The 16,958-nt window shown below is 43.1% G+C and overlaps 1 protein-coding gene across 1 annotated transcript; it reads right to left on the minus strand.

The window, feature by feature from the left end:
• Positions 1-2,348: 2,348 nt before the first annotated feature.
• Positions 2,349-16,557, minus strand: LOC139461195 (MAM and LDL-receptor class A domain-containing protein 1-like). The gene is made up of 15 exons (XM_071242789.1): positions 16,334-16,557; positions 14,410-14,505; positions 14,256-14,307; positions 13,993-14,028; positions 11,538-11,936; positions 10,269-10,532; positions 8,764-8,892; positions 8,499-8,656; positions 7,453-7,648; positions 6,865-7,005; positions 5,961-6,118; positions 4,444-4,639; positions 3,708-3,848; positions 2,972-3,126; positions 2,349-2,595 (listed from the first exon to the last, which is right to left on the minus strand). Exons 1-15 carry the CDS (start codon positions 16,526-16,528, stop codon positions 2,404-2,406), a joined length of 2,508 nt encoding a protein of 835 aa, XP_071098890.1. The 5' UTR covers positions 16,529-16,557; the 3' UTR covers positions 2,349-2,403.
• Between the last annotated feature and the right edge of the window lie 401 nt (positions 16,558-16,958).

Raw genomic sequence — 16,958 nt, forward strand, 5'->3', positions numbered from 1 at the left:
AACCGTAAACAGGCAGTTCCAAATGCAATTAATAAAGGATTCGCTGTCACAGTGTTGTGGATATGTCCTTTTAAGCGCCATGGCATGAACACAAACTATCGGTTTACAATTCTGTCATCCGATCATCCCACCAAACCTTTATTTAGAGTTGTTGTCTACCCAGGGTTCACCCTGTCCCTTAGAGGGTTTGTCAGATTTCACGCATTTATAAGAAACAAACTATTATATTTATCTGGAGTATGTGACATCGTTGGGAGATCTGCCATCTGTGGCCACCAGATAAGGCGGCGAGCCTACACCAAGATCATTCTGATCATACCGGCAACTGTGGCGTGCTTTTGTTGCCACAGATGCAGTCAAATGTTCTCAGTGTTCACATTTACTTTCGAATGTTTTGGACCAGCAAACTCATAACTTGGAATTAGTCGTAAGGAAAAAAGGCTTTATCATTTCCGACTCAGATAAAGGCACCTTCTGCCATCGCCCAGGAGCTTTATACAGCTGTTGAAATGCTTCACTTTCCTGCAAATGATGTTTGTGTGTATTTTTGAACAAAAAGTTGAGATAATAGCAAAGCTCACTTTTTGCAGTCAGGGTAAAAGTCACTCAATCATATTAAATTCATCGGACCCGTGAAGATCCGGGGTGTAATAGGTCTTCAGCAACCCATGCTTGACCCGTGAAGATCCGGGGTATAATAGGTCTTCAGCAACCCATGCTTGACCCGTGAAGATCCGGGGTATAATAGGTCTTCAGCAACCCATGCTTGACGTTAAAGAAGACTATGCTTGTCGGGTGGTCAGGCACGCTGACTTGGTTAAAGCATGTCATCGATCCCAATTGCGTGGATCGATGCTCATGATATTAATCACTGGATTGTCTAGCCAATACACGATTATTTACAGACCTCCGTCATATAGCTGGAATATTTCTGAGAGCGGCGTTAAACAACAAACCAACCAACCAACCAATCATGTGCGTGTATTTAATATGTCTTGCGTACTTGGCCTTGTTCTGAATAGTGTGTAGTGGTTATGTGTGTAATGTGTGTCTCAGGAGTACTTGGCCTTGTTCTGAATAGTGTGTAGTGGTTATGTGTGTAATGTGTGTCTCGGGAGTACTTGGTCTTGTTCTGAATAGCGTGTGGAGGTTGTGAGTGTAATGTGTGTCTCGGGAGTACTTGGCCTTGTTCTGAATAGTGTGTAGTGGTTATGTGTGTAATGTGTGTCTCGGGAGTACTTGGCCTTGTTCTGAATAGCGTCTGGAGGTTGTGTGTGTAATGTGTGTCTCGGGAGTACTTGGTCTTGTTCTGAATAGCGTGTGGAGGTTGTGTGTGTAATGTGTGTCTCGGGAGTACTTGGCCTTGTTCTGAATTGTGTGTAGTGGTTATGTGTGTAATGTGTGTCTCGGGAGTACTTGGTCTTGTTCTGAATAGTGTAAAGTGGTTGTGTGTGTAATGTGTGTCTCGGGAGTACTTGGCCTTGTTCTGAATAGTGTGTAGTGGTTATCTGTGTTATGTGTGTCTCGGGAGTACTTGGCCTTGTTCTGAATAGCGTGTGGAGGTTATGTGTGTTATGTGTGTCTCGGGAGTACTTGGCCTTGTTCTGAATAGCGTGTGGAGGTTATGTGTGTTATGTGTGTCTCGGGAGTACTTGGCCTTGTTCTGAATAGCGTGTGGAGGTTGTGTGTGTAATGTGTGTCTCGGGAGTACTTGGTCTTGTTCTGAATAGCGTGTGGAGGTTGTGTGTGTAATGTGTGTCTCGGGAGTACTTGGCCTTGTTCTGAATAGTGTGTAGTGGTTATGTGTGTCTCGGGAGTACTTGGCCTTGTTCTGAATAGTGTGTAGTGGTTATGTGTGTAATGTGTGTCTCGGGAGTACTTGGCCTTGTTCTGAATAGCGTGTGGAGGTTGTGTGTGTAATGTGTGTCTCGGGAGGACTTGGTCTTGTTCTGAATAGTGTGTAGTGGTTATGTGTGTAATGTGTGTCTCGGGAGTACTTGGCCTTGTTCTGAATAGCGTGTGGAGGTTGTGTGTGTAATGTGTGTCTCGGGAGTACTTGGCCTTGTTCTGAATAGTGTGTAGTGGTTATGTGTGTAATGTGTGTCTCGGGAGTACTTGGCCTTGTTCTGAATAGCGTGTGGAGGTTATGTGTGTTATGTGTGTCTCGGGAGTACTTGGCCTTGTTCTGAATAGCGTGTGGAGGTTGTGTGTGATGTGTTTGTCTCTGTGTCCTTGGAACTGACCAGTTCCACTGAGGAGAAATATCAGCTAATACATTTTGCGCTGACTTTACCTTTGCTCTCATCACATCCTGAAGGGAGACCTTCAAATAAATAAACAACACACGATTTTGCATAGTTGGTATATTTTGGTTTTTGACGTGAGAATCACAGTTTGGAAGATTTATTTGCAGTTCCCCTGTGAGACTGTAACGTCGTCGATGGCGATGTAGGAGTTGGAGACCGTTCCCCTGATCCCCACGATGTCGAGGTTGAACTGCCTCCAGTAGCTGTCGATTTTCACTGTGGCGTGGTGCCAACCAGTTCCAGCATCGGCGTCCAGCAAGGACAGAGTCTCCACTGGATTGCCGTATACCTGCAGAGTGAGTTATATGATGTGATATAATAGGGCAAGCTGTTATGCTATTATTATTTAGATATGAAAGGTTCAGAGCCATGGTAGGAATGCTAACTGGCCGTCTAACATCTACACTCTGTTTACTACAGGTAACTAGACATAGCTTTAAAAATCCCAACACGGTTCAGATGTATTGTCTGAAAATCCATATCTGTTTGATGATAATATTTGAGATTTTACGAGCGCTTCTGGTAGGACAGAGTTCGCACATGTAACTATTTGCGTTGAAGGTTATATCCATATGTGTGTTCTCTAAGTATAACGTGTATTGGTTAATGTGGACCCCTGTACCCTCGTGAAGCTATCAAAGCAATAATATCCAACATGCCAATACCATTCTGCGGATTAGAAGACTGCCGATGTTTTGGCCCTCCATGTAGTACCAGAAGTCGAGACAGAAGATGGTGTTGGCTGTCAGAAGCGGCGATACCAACCCCGCGGTTTCTTCAATGGCGAACATGGGATCCTGGTAGATGTAATGACCACTGCCTGTGTGTGGAATGTGACACCTCAATGTGATGCCATCATCGATATAAAAGATATATTTTTGGCAGATTGATTTCATAACGCTTTGTGCATACATGAGTTCTGCCCTGCAGCTGGTTGGTGCTTTAATCACAGATTTACGACGACCCGCCTATAAAAGATACCGTGGTAGGCTATATATGAACCATTACATCCATTTGAATTGAGTGAGTGAATGTATTTGTACGCCGAAGTCCGGATCATTCACGACCAACTCGCGTTATTCCGGGACAAGCCGAACAGCGACTCGTGCCCCTCTTGTGGCCATTAAATATATTTGCCTCGATTTCACCAAAAAATGGTTGCTCGGCATCCAGCATTTCCTGTTGGAAATAAATGTTCTTCTCCTTGTCTTGAAGTGAGTGTGTGAGTGAGCATATTTTCATTAATATCACAGCGGTGGACACCAGCAATGGTCTTCACACATTGTACCCATGTGGGAAATCGAACCCTTTACCCACTGGACTAATACTAACCCAGTCTGCTAGGTCGTAAATGTGGATTGTTGTTCGTAGTAAAGTGTGTTTTGGGAGTTAATAATCTACCTGTTTGAAGAGTGTGGTCTGTCGGTGGACCCACATAGCCTCTGCTTGGTGGTCCGGATTTAATCGACCAATCAAAATCGTCCTGTTTTCCTTGAGTCCAGCTGCACAACTGACTCTCGAAGTCACAGTCAAGGGAATTGGCTGAAACATGAAATAATGACTCACTAATTCATTTTCAGAACGTGGGCGCCCAGTCGTCAAAGGCGCGGCAATTCACTGTGCAGAGTTGGGTCCCTTGGCCACGCCATAAAACTATGATTGAAGTTTGGACTCCCGGTGCGCCTTGATTATGTTTCTTAGGTTGTCGTGCTCGTGGTGGTAATTCACCAAAGTGGTAAACGTCTGAGACATGCGTCACTTCCGGCTTTACTCCCACATCAAGCTATACTTGGAATACTGTTTAAAGCCGCGTTAATCACTCTCTCATTTACAGAAGTATGAGGATGTTGGTTACATGGATGTTATCGCACATCGCCAAAGTCTTTTGTGTTTTGTGTAACACTCCCGGTACAACCCAGCTGTAAAATCAACAAAGTCACCGAGACTGACCACCCGATCCATTTAGTTGTGAGTGGGTCATCGGTGGAGCAGGACTCGCTTACCCTTTCCACAAATTGACTATTCTCTGGCGTTGGCGTTTTATATTACCTATTTAATGAAACGATTTCAATGTAAACTTTTTATTGGAAGCAATAGTTGACAATACTCCCAAACGTTCCGTTATAAAAATACCGACCTGGTGGTGGACATGACTTTGCTGTACCCGTGATGTCGTCAATGGCAATGTCGCCGTAGGAGTTGGCGCCTTTGGTCATTTCTATGATGATGTTGTATTGTTTGGCAGACGCTGGAACGGTGAACCTCGCCAGCTTCCACTCGTTGCCTTGACTACCCTTGTGCGTCCACATCATTTGCCTTGCTTCCCCATGTTTCTGTTACAGATTAGAACAGGACTTGTTAAGCGTCAACAGTATGTAAGCGAAGTCGCTTGTCTACATTCAGAGAAATTAACTTCATACTTTAGATGGTATAAAAAACTGTCAATGCTGATTTTGATTGTTAATTCGATTCTTAGCGGGTCTGTAGCTGAAGCCGAAAACGTGTAAGGAGATGAAAAGGAAACAAAAGGGCTCCCAGCGCATCCAATTAGGGTAGGCAGCACTTATTATGAATAATTTGTATGTACAACGAGACATAACGGGAATCCCTCGCCTTGTTAACAGAATCGGTTAAAGGTAACTGTGTTTCACTTTAACATGTTCTGACCACATATGTTTAAACGTTAGATGAAACTGAATATTATGTTAATGTGCTAATGTTTGATCAAATTAACAAAATCATTTATACTCAATTTCATTTGATGACGCCATTGCATGCAGTGTATGGTGGCGCTTCTCTCATTCTAAATCACCTCAGTCGTTAGCGATACCCAACTCGTAGATTCGGAATAAACTCGCATATTGTTTCATGTGTAACGCTGTCTAGCTGACGAGTGGAGTCTTAGTTTTGTCAAAAAACGTGGCTGTATCTCTACATATGTTCGATGGAAAAACTTATATGTCGTAAAGAATTCCCGATTCACACATATATATACGAGCAGTCATTGGAATATCTTTGTGTGGAATTTCTGATGTGTCATTCTATATGATCTTAATTAATACTTATAGCTGGAGCATAGACCTAGAGCTGTATAGGGGTCAAATATACTGTGTTTGAAACATTTGTTGTGGGTTTGTGCCTTGGTCCTGGGTTGGTCAGCATCATGGTCAGTATCATGTCCGTGCGCGTGGGTTTCACCAGCGTGATGATACAGGTATAGGACCTCAATAGCGTTTGTGGGTTATTCCCACATGAACGTGTCAAGCAATGGTTTAACTGAAATACAGAGCGGCGTTAAACCCAACTCTCACTCACACAAGGACTCACTCTCACCTTTACATGTGTGTTCTTATCCGCTGCCACAGTTTGTGTCTCAAACAAATACCCAGTGCTACAGCTTATCGTTTGTGGGTCCGCATTCTTTCTTCCCACACATTGAACTGACGCGTCAATGGAAATGACTCGCTTAAAATACCTGGAATATGTTGTCTCTGGACCAAGAAAACACTACTAAAGCCATATGTATTTATCGTTTACCGATTGGTTGAATTCCACATGTGTCTACAATGCCATACCCTACCTGGACATACACGTTGAGAGATTCCACCCCCGAGCCACTCATGTGGCATGTGTGTCTACAATGCCATACCCTACCTGGACATACATGTTGAGAGATCCCACCCCCGAGCCACTCATGTGGTACCAGACACTGAAGCACATCGCCCCCTTGTTGGTGAGCAAGGGGGAGACAATCCTGGCCGTATCACCTGCATACCCAGTGGACGTCTCCAGGTAAAGATAGTGTCCTCGTGCTGTTCTCGAAGATAACATACATGTTTTATCACATAATGAAAGTGTTTCAGAAACCAATACAATAAACCTGATATCACACTACAACAGATGAGACCACTTAGCAGAAACTAGTTCTAAGTTCCATACATTGATGATTGCTCCATAAACTATTGCCAATATTTTTAGATTTTGGGTTTCCCAAAGTGTGGGTGATTCTGAAACATCAATTATGTTTAAGAATGACATCATCCAATGTGATAACGGGAATATTAATATTACCCTCGGGTGTTTCTGTATCATAAATATCACATATTTGGAATAAAAAAAAACAAACTTAATGTCATCTCCGATGGCTCGCACAATAAATACAATAATCATATCCAAACTATATGATATTGATGATATAACAGACTCTAGTTCATCTTGTTTAGGGGTCAACCATTTAATATGATGGATGGAGGCTGGATGGCTTGGTTTTTTTGTTTGTTAAAGACAGGATAGTATTTTTTCTTCTTGGATTCAGAAGCTGAACATATAACATATTTTTCAGGACACACAAGCGTGTCCAGTGAAACAAAATGATTATTTCCAAGAATATCAGGTGGTTGGTCCTTAAGAACTAGCTGTTCTAGTTCGTTAGGTGGACGGGTGGAAGGGTGGCAGGGTAGAAGGGTGGAAGGGTGGCAGGGAGTGATTTCCACTGAACAGATGTATAATGCTAGTGCTTTAGTCGCATGGGGGAAATGTGATGATGTGATCACCTTACCATCTTTCAGGGTGTGATCAGCCGACGGTCCAGTCATCATGCTTGGAGTGGCGCCATTGTTTATGATCAGATCTTTCTCGTCATCTGTTGCTTGTTTCCAAAGGCACGTGCCAGACTCAAAGTCACAATTCAGGTCAAGGGCTACAATCACGGAAGCAAGTTATGTTTGTACAAAGTTAACATATATGCAACATGGCACATACAAGTGACAAATCCGGCATGGTGCATGTTTAAATGGTGTTAACTAAAATACATTGTGGACATGTACATCTTTACAGAAGGAATTTGACAATCAAAATATGCCTCCACTCAGGAGAGTGCATTAAGAGCCAGCAGGTTACCACCATGTCAACTTTGAAGTGAGTGAGTGAGTGAGTCTGGTTTGACTTCGTCGTGAAAAGTATTGCACAGGAGAAGCAGTATATAATTCATCCACATACAAGCGTATTAGTGACACATTCTACGCCGATGGTACTTTCAAAATCTACGTCGACGATATTTGCTTTAGAATGTGGCATTAATACGCTTCCCTGCATCCGTATATACCAAGAAGACCCGAGGACGTGTACATTGGTCAGTGACACCCACCGGTCATTGTGCAAACCCCGTCTGTAACTTCAATATCATCCAGGGCGATGTCCCCCTCGATGGACTTTCCTCGCTGAGCCTCCAGCACCACCCTGTAAGACTGTGAGGTGGCGGGGATAGTCACTGCCATGTGCTTCCACTGGTTACCCTGGTCGCCATCTTCGTGCCATATGGAAGTTCGGGAACCGTTTTGATACTGAGAAGAAAATTTCAAATAGAGTTCATCGATGAGAGTGTGCGCTACAATCTGTTTGGTTGATGACGTGATTAAATGGGATTAGATGCCCGGAAATGTCATTGACTATTACCTGTGTGCATGAATATTTTCTGAATAAGCATCATTTTTGTGAATCTCAAATTTGAAAAGAATGTAACACATTGTATCATAACGTACTCTCATTCGAAGGTGACCTCATAGTATTCCAGAAGTACACCATGTGTGTCTGACACAGAGAAAGAAAAAAGACAGACAGAGAGAGACAGAAAGACAGAGACACAGAGAGAGGGGGTCTGGGGTAAGCGAGAGAGATTCGGAAAATAACTTTCGTATTTTACATTGTCGATAAACAAATCTGAAAATACATATTTTTTGGTCTCCTAATTATGTACCCAACTCTGATAACGTGAACCTGCATGTCGTTTTGTCACGAGGTTTTAATATAAAAACAACTCAGAGAGAAATAACAAATAAATTCAAGCAAGATGTGAACACACAATACCTGGGATTAGAGACAGTTATAGACTTGCCTACAATCTGCAATCTCAATCCCCATGACACCATTGCGATTCCAAACAATTATAGGCCCCTACAGCGTATGCTTGTCAGAGACGTCATAATGTATCGGGTGGTAAGACTAGGTGACCTGGATGTTAACGTGTCATCGAACCCGACGGCGTGCATCGTTGCTCATAGTATCAATCGCGGGATTGTCTAGTTCAGATTTGATTATTTACAGGCCGATGTCCTAAAAGTGGAATGTTGCTGAGAGCAGCGTTAAACAAGAAACAAAGACGTAAACTTCTGATGACAGTATTGAGACATGTACCTCTTTAAACACTGTCAGTGAGTTGACGTCTGTGCCAAACATGTGGTACCAAATCCGGAAACACGTGACTGTATTTCCTCCCAAGACCGGGGACACTAGGTCTGCCTTGTCGTTGATATTGCCTAGGCTGGTCTCCATATAGACGTAGTAACCATGACCTACAATGGAAAATACATCGACCTTGACCTTCTGGATGGCAGTTTGACCTTGAAGTGATTAAGATATGGAGTGATCAATCTGAGTTTATATGACAAGTGTTACATACCGGTGGTATGATCTGAGCTTGGTCCCGTGGATCCTGTCGGAGTGCCCCCTGTGTGATACATCCAGTCCGTGTTGTCTGTCTGACTCTGGGTCCAAGAACAGAAGTCCCTTTCAAAGTCACAGCTCAGAGCTACCACAAACAGAGTTTTAAAACTATACCAAACTATATACCATGCTTGGCACAAAAGACAGGAATATATTCCAAATGGGGTTTTGTAATCACGAAAAAGGCAACCAGGCAGCTAGACAGCACTACAATACATGCTCCACGAGGACTACAAGAACGTGGGGAATGTGTTTAAACAAGGTCCGCTAGTTCTATTGTAGGAAGGTTAACTCAACTTGACGCAATACCTCGACGACTGTGCCATGATGATTTGCAACGACGATGATTCTACGCTCTACTCTTAGACAACATGACCTTGCCAGTTCCTGTTCTGCCATTGGTGTACTGTGTGAATGCGTGTGTGTGGCTTTACGTTCCTTTCAGGGAACATTCCAGCAACATTACGACTGGGGACAACAGAAATGGGCTTCACACATTGTACTCGTGTGGGGTATCGAACTTGGCTTTCTGCCTTTTTCGACCTCACTTGTTTGTAATCTACAAACCAAGGGCGGTTTGGTCGAAACACCGAAATCCTGCCAGGTTCCAACACTATTCTTGATTCAAGAACAGGACAGGCCTCTTTCATGTCACATTTAACAGTATTCTGAAGCCTATCCTGAACATTGTCCCGAGTGCACTAACATCAATTCAACCTGCTATGAATTTGGCCTATTATATTGCCTTTTTGGGTTGTAATCCTAAACGTGTGTGGTTAAATATAATTGATTCATTATTTTTTATCTTGTGTAGTCATTTACTGATCACACAATATATTTCTGTGGAAGACCCGTGAAGATCCGGGGTAGAATAGATCTTCAGCAACCCATGCTTGCCGTAAAAGGCGACTATGCTTGTCGTAAAAGGCGACTAACAGGATCGGGGGGTCAGGCTCGCTGACATGGTTGATGCATGTCATCGATCCCAACTGCGTGCATCGATGCTCATGATATTAATCACTGATTATTTACAGACCGCCGTCATATAGCTGGATTATTGCTGAGTGCGGCGTTAAACAACAAACCAACCAACCAACCAATATTTCTGTGCAAACCCATTTTTGGCGAGCATCTGCGTATTTATTTTGCGAATCACATCGTGACAATATTGTACAATGTATAGGACTCTCACAGTTAATTAAAACCCTAATGACACAGAGACACAGCGCCTTGATCTAGACTGGGAACAAAAAACATTAAAGGGGCAGCATGTACACAGAGCGTAATTAGGACAATCATTAACTGTTAGATTGATATCAATGGTGAATTCGAGTAAGACGACAAACGATTTGGGATTCGGGAGACTTGAACCAATCTTGCTTGATTTGCCAATTTAATTTGCCCTATCGCAGGCCACCTGTAAAGTTTCAGTTAAGGTGAGATGAAACCTCGATGACGTACCGATTAACATAACGTTGAATGTTTTCTCCACATGCCCCATTCCATTGTCTGCCAGGCACTTATACTCCCCCGCATCTGTTGACCTGGAGCCAGGGATGATGAGCAGGGGCCCTTGTTGGATGGCGTCAAGCGGTAGAGTTGATCCAGTTTTCATCCAAGTTACCTTCGACGGTGGGTCTCCCCCAACGGTGCAGTTTAATGTAACCCCACCATTGCGTTTGCCTACAATCGTCTCTTTGGTGGGGCCGATTATATATGGCTTTACTGCAATCAAATTCAGGGAATAAAGAGTGAGGGAGTTGACCTGAGAAAGTAATTTCTGTGAGTGGGTTGACTTTGTGACACTTTGAACAGTAAGTCAGTCACATCACAGACTTTTGTGGAAGTATGTGGGTTGTGTTTGTGATACTTTAAACAGTAAGTCTGTCACAACACAAACTTTTGTGGAAGTGTATAGGTTGAGTTAATGTCACTTTGAACAGTATGTCCGTCATATCAGAGACTTTTGTGGAAGTGAGTGGTTGCCTTTCTGATTCTTTGAACAGTATGTCCGTCATATCAGAGACTTTTGTGGAAGTGAGTGGTTGCCTTTCTGATTCTTTGAACAGTATGTCCGTCATATCAAAGACTTTTGTGGAAGTGAGTGGTTGCCTTTCTGATTCTTTGAACAGTATGTCCGTCATATCAGAGACTTTTGTGGAAGTGAATTGGTTGACTTTGTGATACTTTGAACAGTATGTCCGTCATATCAAAGACTTTTGTGGAAGTGAATTGGTTGACTTTGTGATACTTTGAACAGTATGTCCGTCATATCAAAGACTTTTGTGGAAGTGAATTGGTTGACTTTGTGATACTTTGAACAGTATGTCCGTCATATCAAAGACTTTTGAGAGGGTGGAGTGGGTGGGTTCAATGTCGTTATATCATGGCGTGTCCTCGTCGAAGGCATATCACACCTTGATGTTGGAAGAAGACCGGAAGAAATGCAGGTTCCCATCGTTTACAAGGCAGGGTATGGTGTACGGATCATGACGTAAATATATATATTGATCAAATGTAATGAAATTATGTTTATAGCATAATCAATGAAACGGTACACGTTCACATTAATATACAAGTTCTGCTTAAAGTTTTGTGTTAAATGTTCAAGAAGTTTGAATATTAGATTACAAAATTAATTTAGAATCATTGTCTCAACAGAAAAATGTGCTTTTGCAAATAAACACAATAAAAGCATTGCTGTTGAAAATGTGTAAGTTTGATACTTACCAACGCATGTGCAGTTCGAATCAACATACGGGGTATGTCCATCTATTCCTTGTTCTCCTTTGGAACCCTTGACCCCTGGCAAACCAGCGTCACCTTTGACCCCTACACCTCCTGGTTCACCTTTGGCCCCGGGGTCACCGATCACGCCTGCATCACCTTTCATACCTTTGGCTCCCTGAAGCCCGGACGTTCCGTTGATGCCCTGCTCCCCTTCAATGCCCTGTTGCCCGGAGAGACCTTTGCCACCCTGGACACCATCCATCCCTTGTTCCCCTTTCAAGCCTGGCTCCCCGGTCTGTCCAGCTTGACCTTTGATTCCTGGAGGCCCTTGAATCCCCCGAGTGCCATTACCCCCCATTTCACCATTTTGACCAACTGTTCCCAAAAGTCCCTTGGGACCTGGTTTGGAAATACGATTTGACTGTGAGCAACGATCCCCGCAGGTTATAATAACAGGCTGTCAACCTATTCATCAAATCTGACCACCTATCCATTAAGTCACCGCTTACGACCAGCATAGTTTGCTGGGGATCTATATTTACCTGGAACCCCATTGAATGGAAGTATGTTTCTTGGTCCTAAAACTTATGGGAGGTTTAATGGTCATTGCACAATGACAGTCATGATTCAGTTACCTTATCGCATGTTTAATATACATATACTTGTTATAAACTGACGTCCAAAAGAAACTTTACCAGAGTTTGAAATCACTCTTGCTCAAAAACAACAAAACATACATGCATGAAGTAAAGTGTATTGAGAAGATCAATATATCAACATAATCAACACTGAAAATGACAATCATACCGCGACCGAGAATGACGTCAGAACCCCCCAAAGTTGGGTGTGGTACAAAACTCGAGCTTTCAGAATCGTGGACAATAGGCAGGGTACATAAACAATCGCTCACGTTCAATAACAAGTCATTAGTAGCGTGTGTGACCACCAAATGCCTCAATACACGCAAAAACTCTTCGACGCACAGGAAAAGTCAGTCGTCTGATGAGGTCACGTGGGATTTGACGCCATTCTTCTTGGAGGGCCAAGATCAGTTCTTGCCGGTTGGCTGGAGTGTGTCATCAAGTCCAAGAGGTGTTTTATGGGGGACATGTCGGGTGAGCGTGAAGGCCACGGCAGGGCGTTGACGTTGTTGGCTGCGAGGAAGTTAGTGACAAGTCTTGCTGTATGGGCTCTAGTGTTGTCATACTGATAAATGACACCACGTTGGTGCTGTTGGAGAAATGGTAGGACAAATGGACGAAGAATGTTATCCATGTAATGCTGAGCTGTCAAGTTTCCGTCAACGATGACCAGCGGTGTCCTCTCCTGCCCACAGATCCCTCCACACAAAATGACACTCCCTCCACCATATGGTACGACCTCCTGCACGCAACACGCCGCCGTTCGTTCACCGCGGTAAACACGTTGTCTTCCATCCGCCCTAAACATACAGAATCGACTTTCGTCAATGAAGACAACCCTCTGCCAGTCACGTCGTTGCCAACGTCGTACAGTCCGGGCCCATCTCAATCGCAGACGACGATGTTGCGCTGCCAATAGCTGTCCTCTGTATGGTCTAAAAGCCCTGATTCCATGAGCCCTGAGTCTCCTGGCCACTGTCTGTCGACTAACCCTTGTTATATATAATTATACAGACAGTCAAGTCGGACACCCTCCTGCACAGAGAATGTGGCATCGTCAGAAAATGCTTTAGAATTTTGAAAAAGAGTTCCGGCGCGTTTGATTACAGGGTTAAAATTCTCACAAGGGTTTTGTCAGAAATGGTTGCCAGAGAATGTCTGGTATCAGTATGGTAGTGTAGTGTCATAATTGTGACCGCTGTACTGATGAAGGTTGATATAAACTAAGTGTAAGTGTTGCTGAATGTGTGACGTCACAGTCACCATTCTTCCAGCTATACCACGGCTGTCTAACACTAGTCCAGGCGATCCACTTACAACCTGGTCGTCCGATCCATTTAATCGCCTCTCACGAACAGAATGGGTCATTGGGGAACCATTCTAACCAGGATCCAGGATCCACAAGAGGGACAAACCTTAGCTGGAAAACCATTTATTAGTGATTGGCTGGGTAAGTTTGCTTTAACGCCGCCTTGAGCAATATTTCAGTTATACCACGGCGTGTCAGTTTGATTTCTGAGGACATATCGGAGTGATGCAGGTCTCAGATGTTTACCACTTTAGTGATTCTAATGAGTCCTATGTAGCTGTAAAACGAGGGAGTCGGGGATTCGATCCGAGGTTCATAGGTTTCTGGCACGCCTAAGGGACGCAACTCTGCGTATGTATGGTAATAGTTTTATAAAATGTTTAACCTTCATTAGACAGTCCTCGTCCGACCAATGGGAACGGAGTCTTCATTAACCAGTTATTTTACTGTTATATCACACTTGGATTGATATACATGTGAAAGCATATATTGTAAACTGTCTTACCTGTATCGCCTAATGGCCCAGTGTCTCCCTTCTCGCCTGCATACAAGGATGATTGTCAGTACTATGGAATGGTGATTAGTCAGGGGGTTAAAAGCATCAAACATTTCAAGGAGAAATCAGTTGGGAGAGTACAGTCAGTCAGGTGGGATACAAACATAGAAATAGAATATTTTTGTTTAAAAAGACGACTACGGAAATAATTTTCCTCAAAACTCTCAAATCCCTCTCTTCAGTGACATTATTATCCTCATTCTGGAGTTTACCTTGTACACAAAGTCCTGTTCCGTTACTGCAGTGCTTCTCCAGAATCAGCTCCTAGAACACAAGAAATAGCAGTGGGAGTTGTTGGTTATCATACACCGAAGAATGTGATTATATTTTGACATACGATATAAATTTATGAAAGTTTCAACACACCTGTTCTGTAATTAGCCTTTCCAAAAGTGCTTGCGTCTGTCGTTTGTTGGAGTGGTCTTCCTCCGGCGTATCCAGGATGTCCACCAGCGCCTCCCTCTTGTGCAAGTGAAGCAGAACAAACATGTACACATATGGGCAGGACATGCTTACCCTTTTCAGGAACACCTGGTGTCATCACTGATTTTCAGTAATCTATTCATATACTTTTTACCGCTATTTTGGATCTGTTTCGGAGGATAATCGAGACTGGTTGTTCTCGGGCGTTGACGTTGAATAATTTACATCTTGAGTGTTCATATTGCATATGATACACCAAGGGAGGTAACTATTGCTAGAATTGGATTTCTGTCTAATCCAGAAAGATCTCGCAACCGGATTTAAATCTCATTCCCACGCAAGTCCAACTTAGACAGATTCCACTAAAAGTACATGACCTATATGACTGACTGACCTGTTTTCAATATGGAAACAAATATATATAGGTCATTCGTGCGGATCTGGCAGCTGGGACCTACGTTATTTCGAATATTTTGGGGGTTTCTGAGCCATCAGATATTTTCTCTGAAAGTAAAAGATGATCAATTTATATATTCCCTTGTACAGGATCTCCAGCATATCCAGAGTACACTAACCTATTCTGTAAAATCGGAGGAAAAATAAGCTTTTTTTCGAAAACGTTGCTAAAAACTCCAGTCCAACCCACTAGGGTAAGCCAACGCGTTGACAAGTAGGCTACCATCATTTTAATAATATTACTGGGGAAAATGCATGTTTTTACTTTTCGACTCATCGCCTTCGTAATGTTCAGGTCATTCGTGCGGATCTTAAGAGTACGGGCTGGGACCTTCGTTATTTCGAATAGTTTTCGGGTTCCTGAACCATCATATGTTTTCTCTGAAAGTAAAAGATGATCAATTCATATATTCACAACGCCCTCACGGTCAACGGCTGTAAGAATACTGATAAGGTTATAGAAAATATTCACTCGCACATTAATTCTCTAACTTTCTTGTCATGTAAGGCGGTATTAGTCTGATAGCCCCAGGTTCCCTTTGAAACGGTCCCTTAGATGAAATGAAACACCTCTCCTCTGTGAAATGATCGATTTCTTCCCTAAATCTGTATGTTTAAAAAAGTAACAGCAGCCAAAGCAGGGAGCTCGACTCGTTTGAGCTTTGTGTTCATAATACCATAAAATTCGATTGACTATTTACAAAAGCAAAGTATTTGGTGTGTCGAAAGGTTAATGATTTGAGATCTGGGAGTATAATACAAACGTCACCGCCAGAGAATAATCAGTTTGAATTGTCTGTAGAAAAAAAAACAAAGGGAAAATAGTGAAAATGATATGAATGGATCACTGAAATCAGTGCTGAAACCAAATGTTCGCGAAATAGGTAGTACTAAACCAATAATATTTCATAATTAGTGTTTGCATGTTACCTAACGTCTCACCCAGCAACACTCGTGCCATAACACGGCGGCATCTTATAGCATCTGGGGCGGTCGGGTAGCCTAGTGGTTAAAGCGTTCGCTCGCCACGCCGAAGACCCGGGTTCGATTCCCGACATGGGTACAATGTGTGAAGCCCATTTATGGTGTCACCCGCCGTGATATTGCTGGAATATTGCTAAAAGCGGCGTAATACCATACTCACTCACTCACTCTTATAGCATCTTGACCAGACAGACCAGTGAACTATGTCGTGAGCCATTCCGCTTCGTCGGGGTACAACACCATCAAAGAAAATGCCATGATATATTAATGTGCATTCTTAAGCTTTTGAAGATCGGTGCAAAAATCAGCATTACTATGGGAGAGTTATGTAACGATAAGCAACCAGCAGATGTCGGAGAGTGACCGCGGACTGTACATGGCCACTACGTCACAGATAACAAGCACTCATTCCTATCACCACGTCTACCTTGGTTTGGAGACTGGGGCACCTTGACTTCAGGAGTCGTATTCTCTCCTGCTGGTCCTGGTACTGCTGTCTGAGTTGCTCCTCCTCATTGAACTGCCGGACAGTGAACACAACAAACACTACATTGTGAACCACGAACAGCACAGCCGCGAGGAGAAATAATGCCCGAGACGTTCCCCCCGTGGACTCCATCATTGCCGTGCCTTTCTTATCAACCGCCGTTGATTAGTAGGTCACCGTTTTGTGAGATTAGACAACAAACATTAATGTCCAAACATTAATGGTTTTTTTGTGCGTACACTATGGGACCAGATGATAAGATATGTGGAGAATATCTATGTTTCCTTCTACGAAGTGCTGCAAGTGTTTACAGGTCGATGGTCAAATGTGATATGATTATAATTGCACACATGCTATGTCAGTACATATGAACATGTTACAATTTTGTCACTTACTTACATGATGAAATTTATGCCTGTGGTATAATGACATTCGTGGGTATTATTGAGCATGTGAACGGGGTCTTTGGGTGGTACTACAATCAGCAATCAGAACCTTAAGCCACAAAGCCCCATAGTTCTTGCTCAGTTCATAACAAAATTGTTACTTCTTCCTGTTTTTGTGT

Source organism: Haliotis cracherodii, unplaced genomic scaffold (assembly GCF_022045235.1).
Source record: "Haliotis cracherodii isolate W230 unplaced genomic scaffold, xgHalCrac1.p SCAF_14, whole genome shotgun sequence".
NCBI lineage: Eukaryota > Metazoa > Mollusca > Gastropoda > Lepetellida > Haliotidae > Haliotis > Haliotis cracherodii.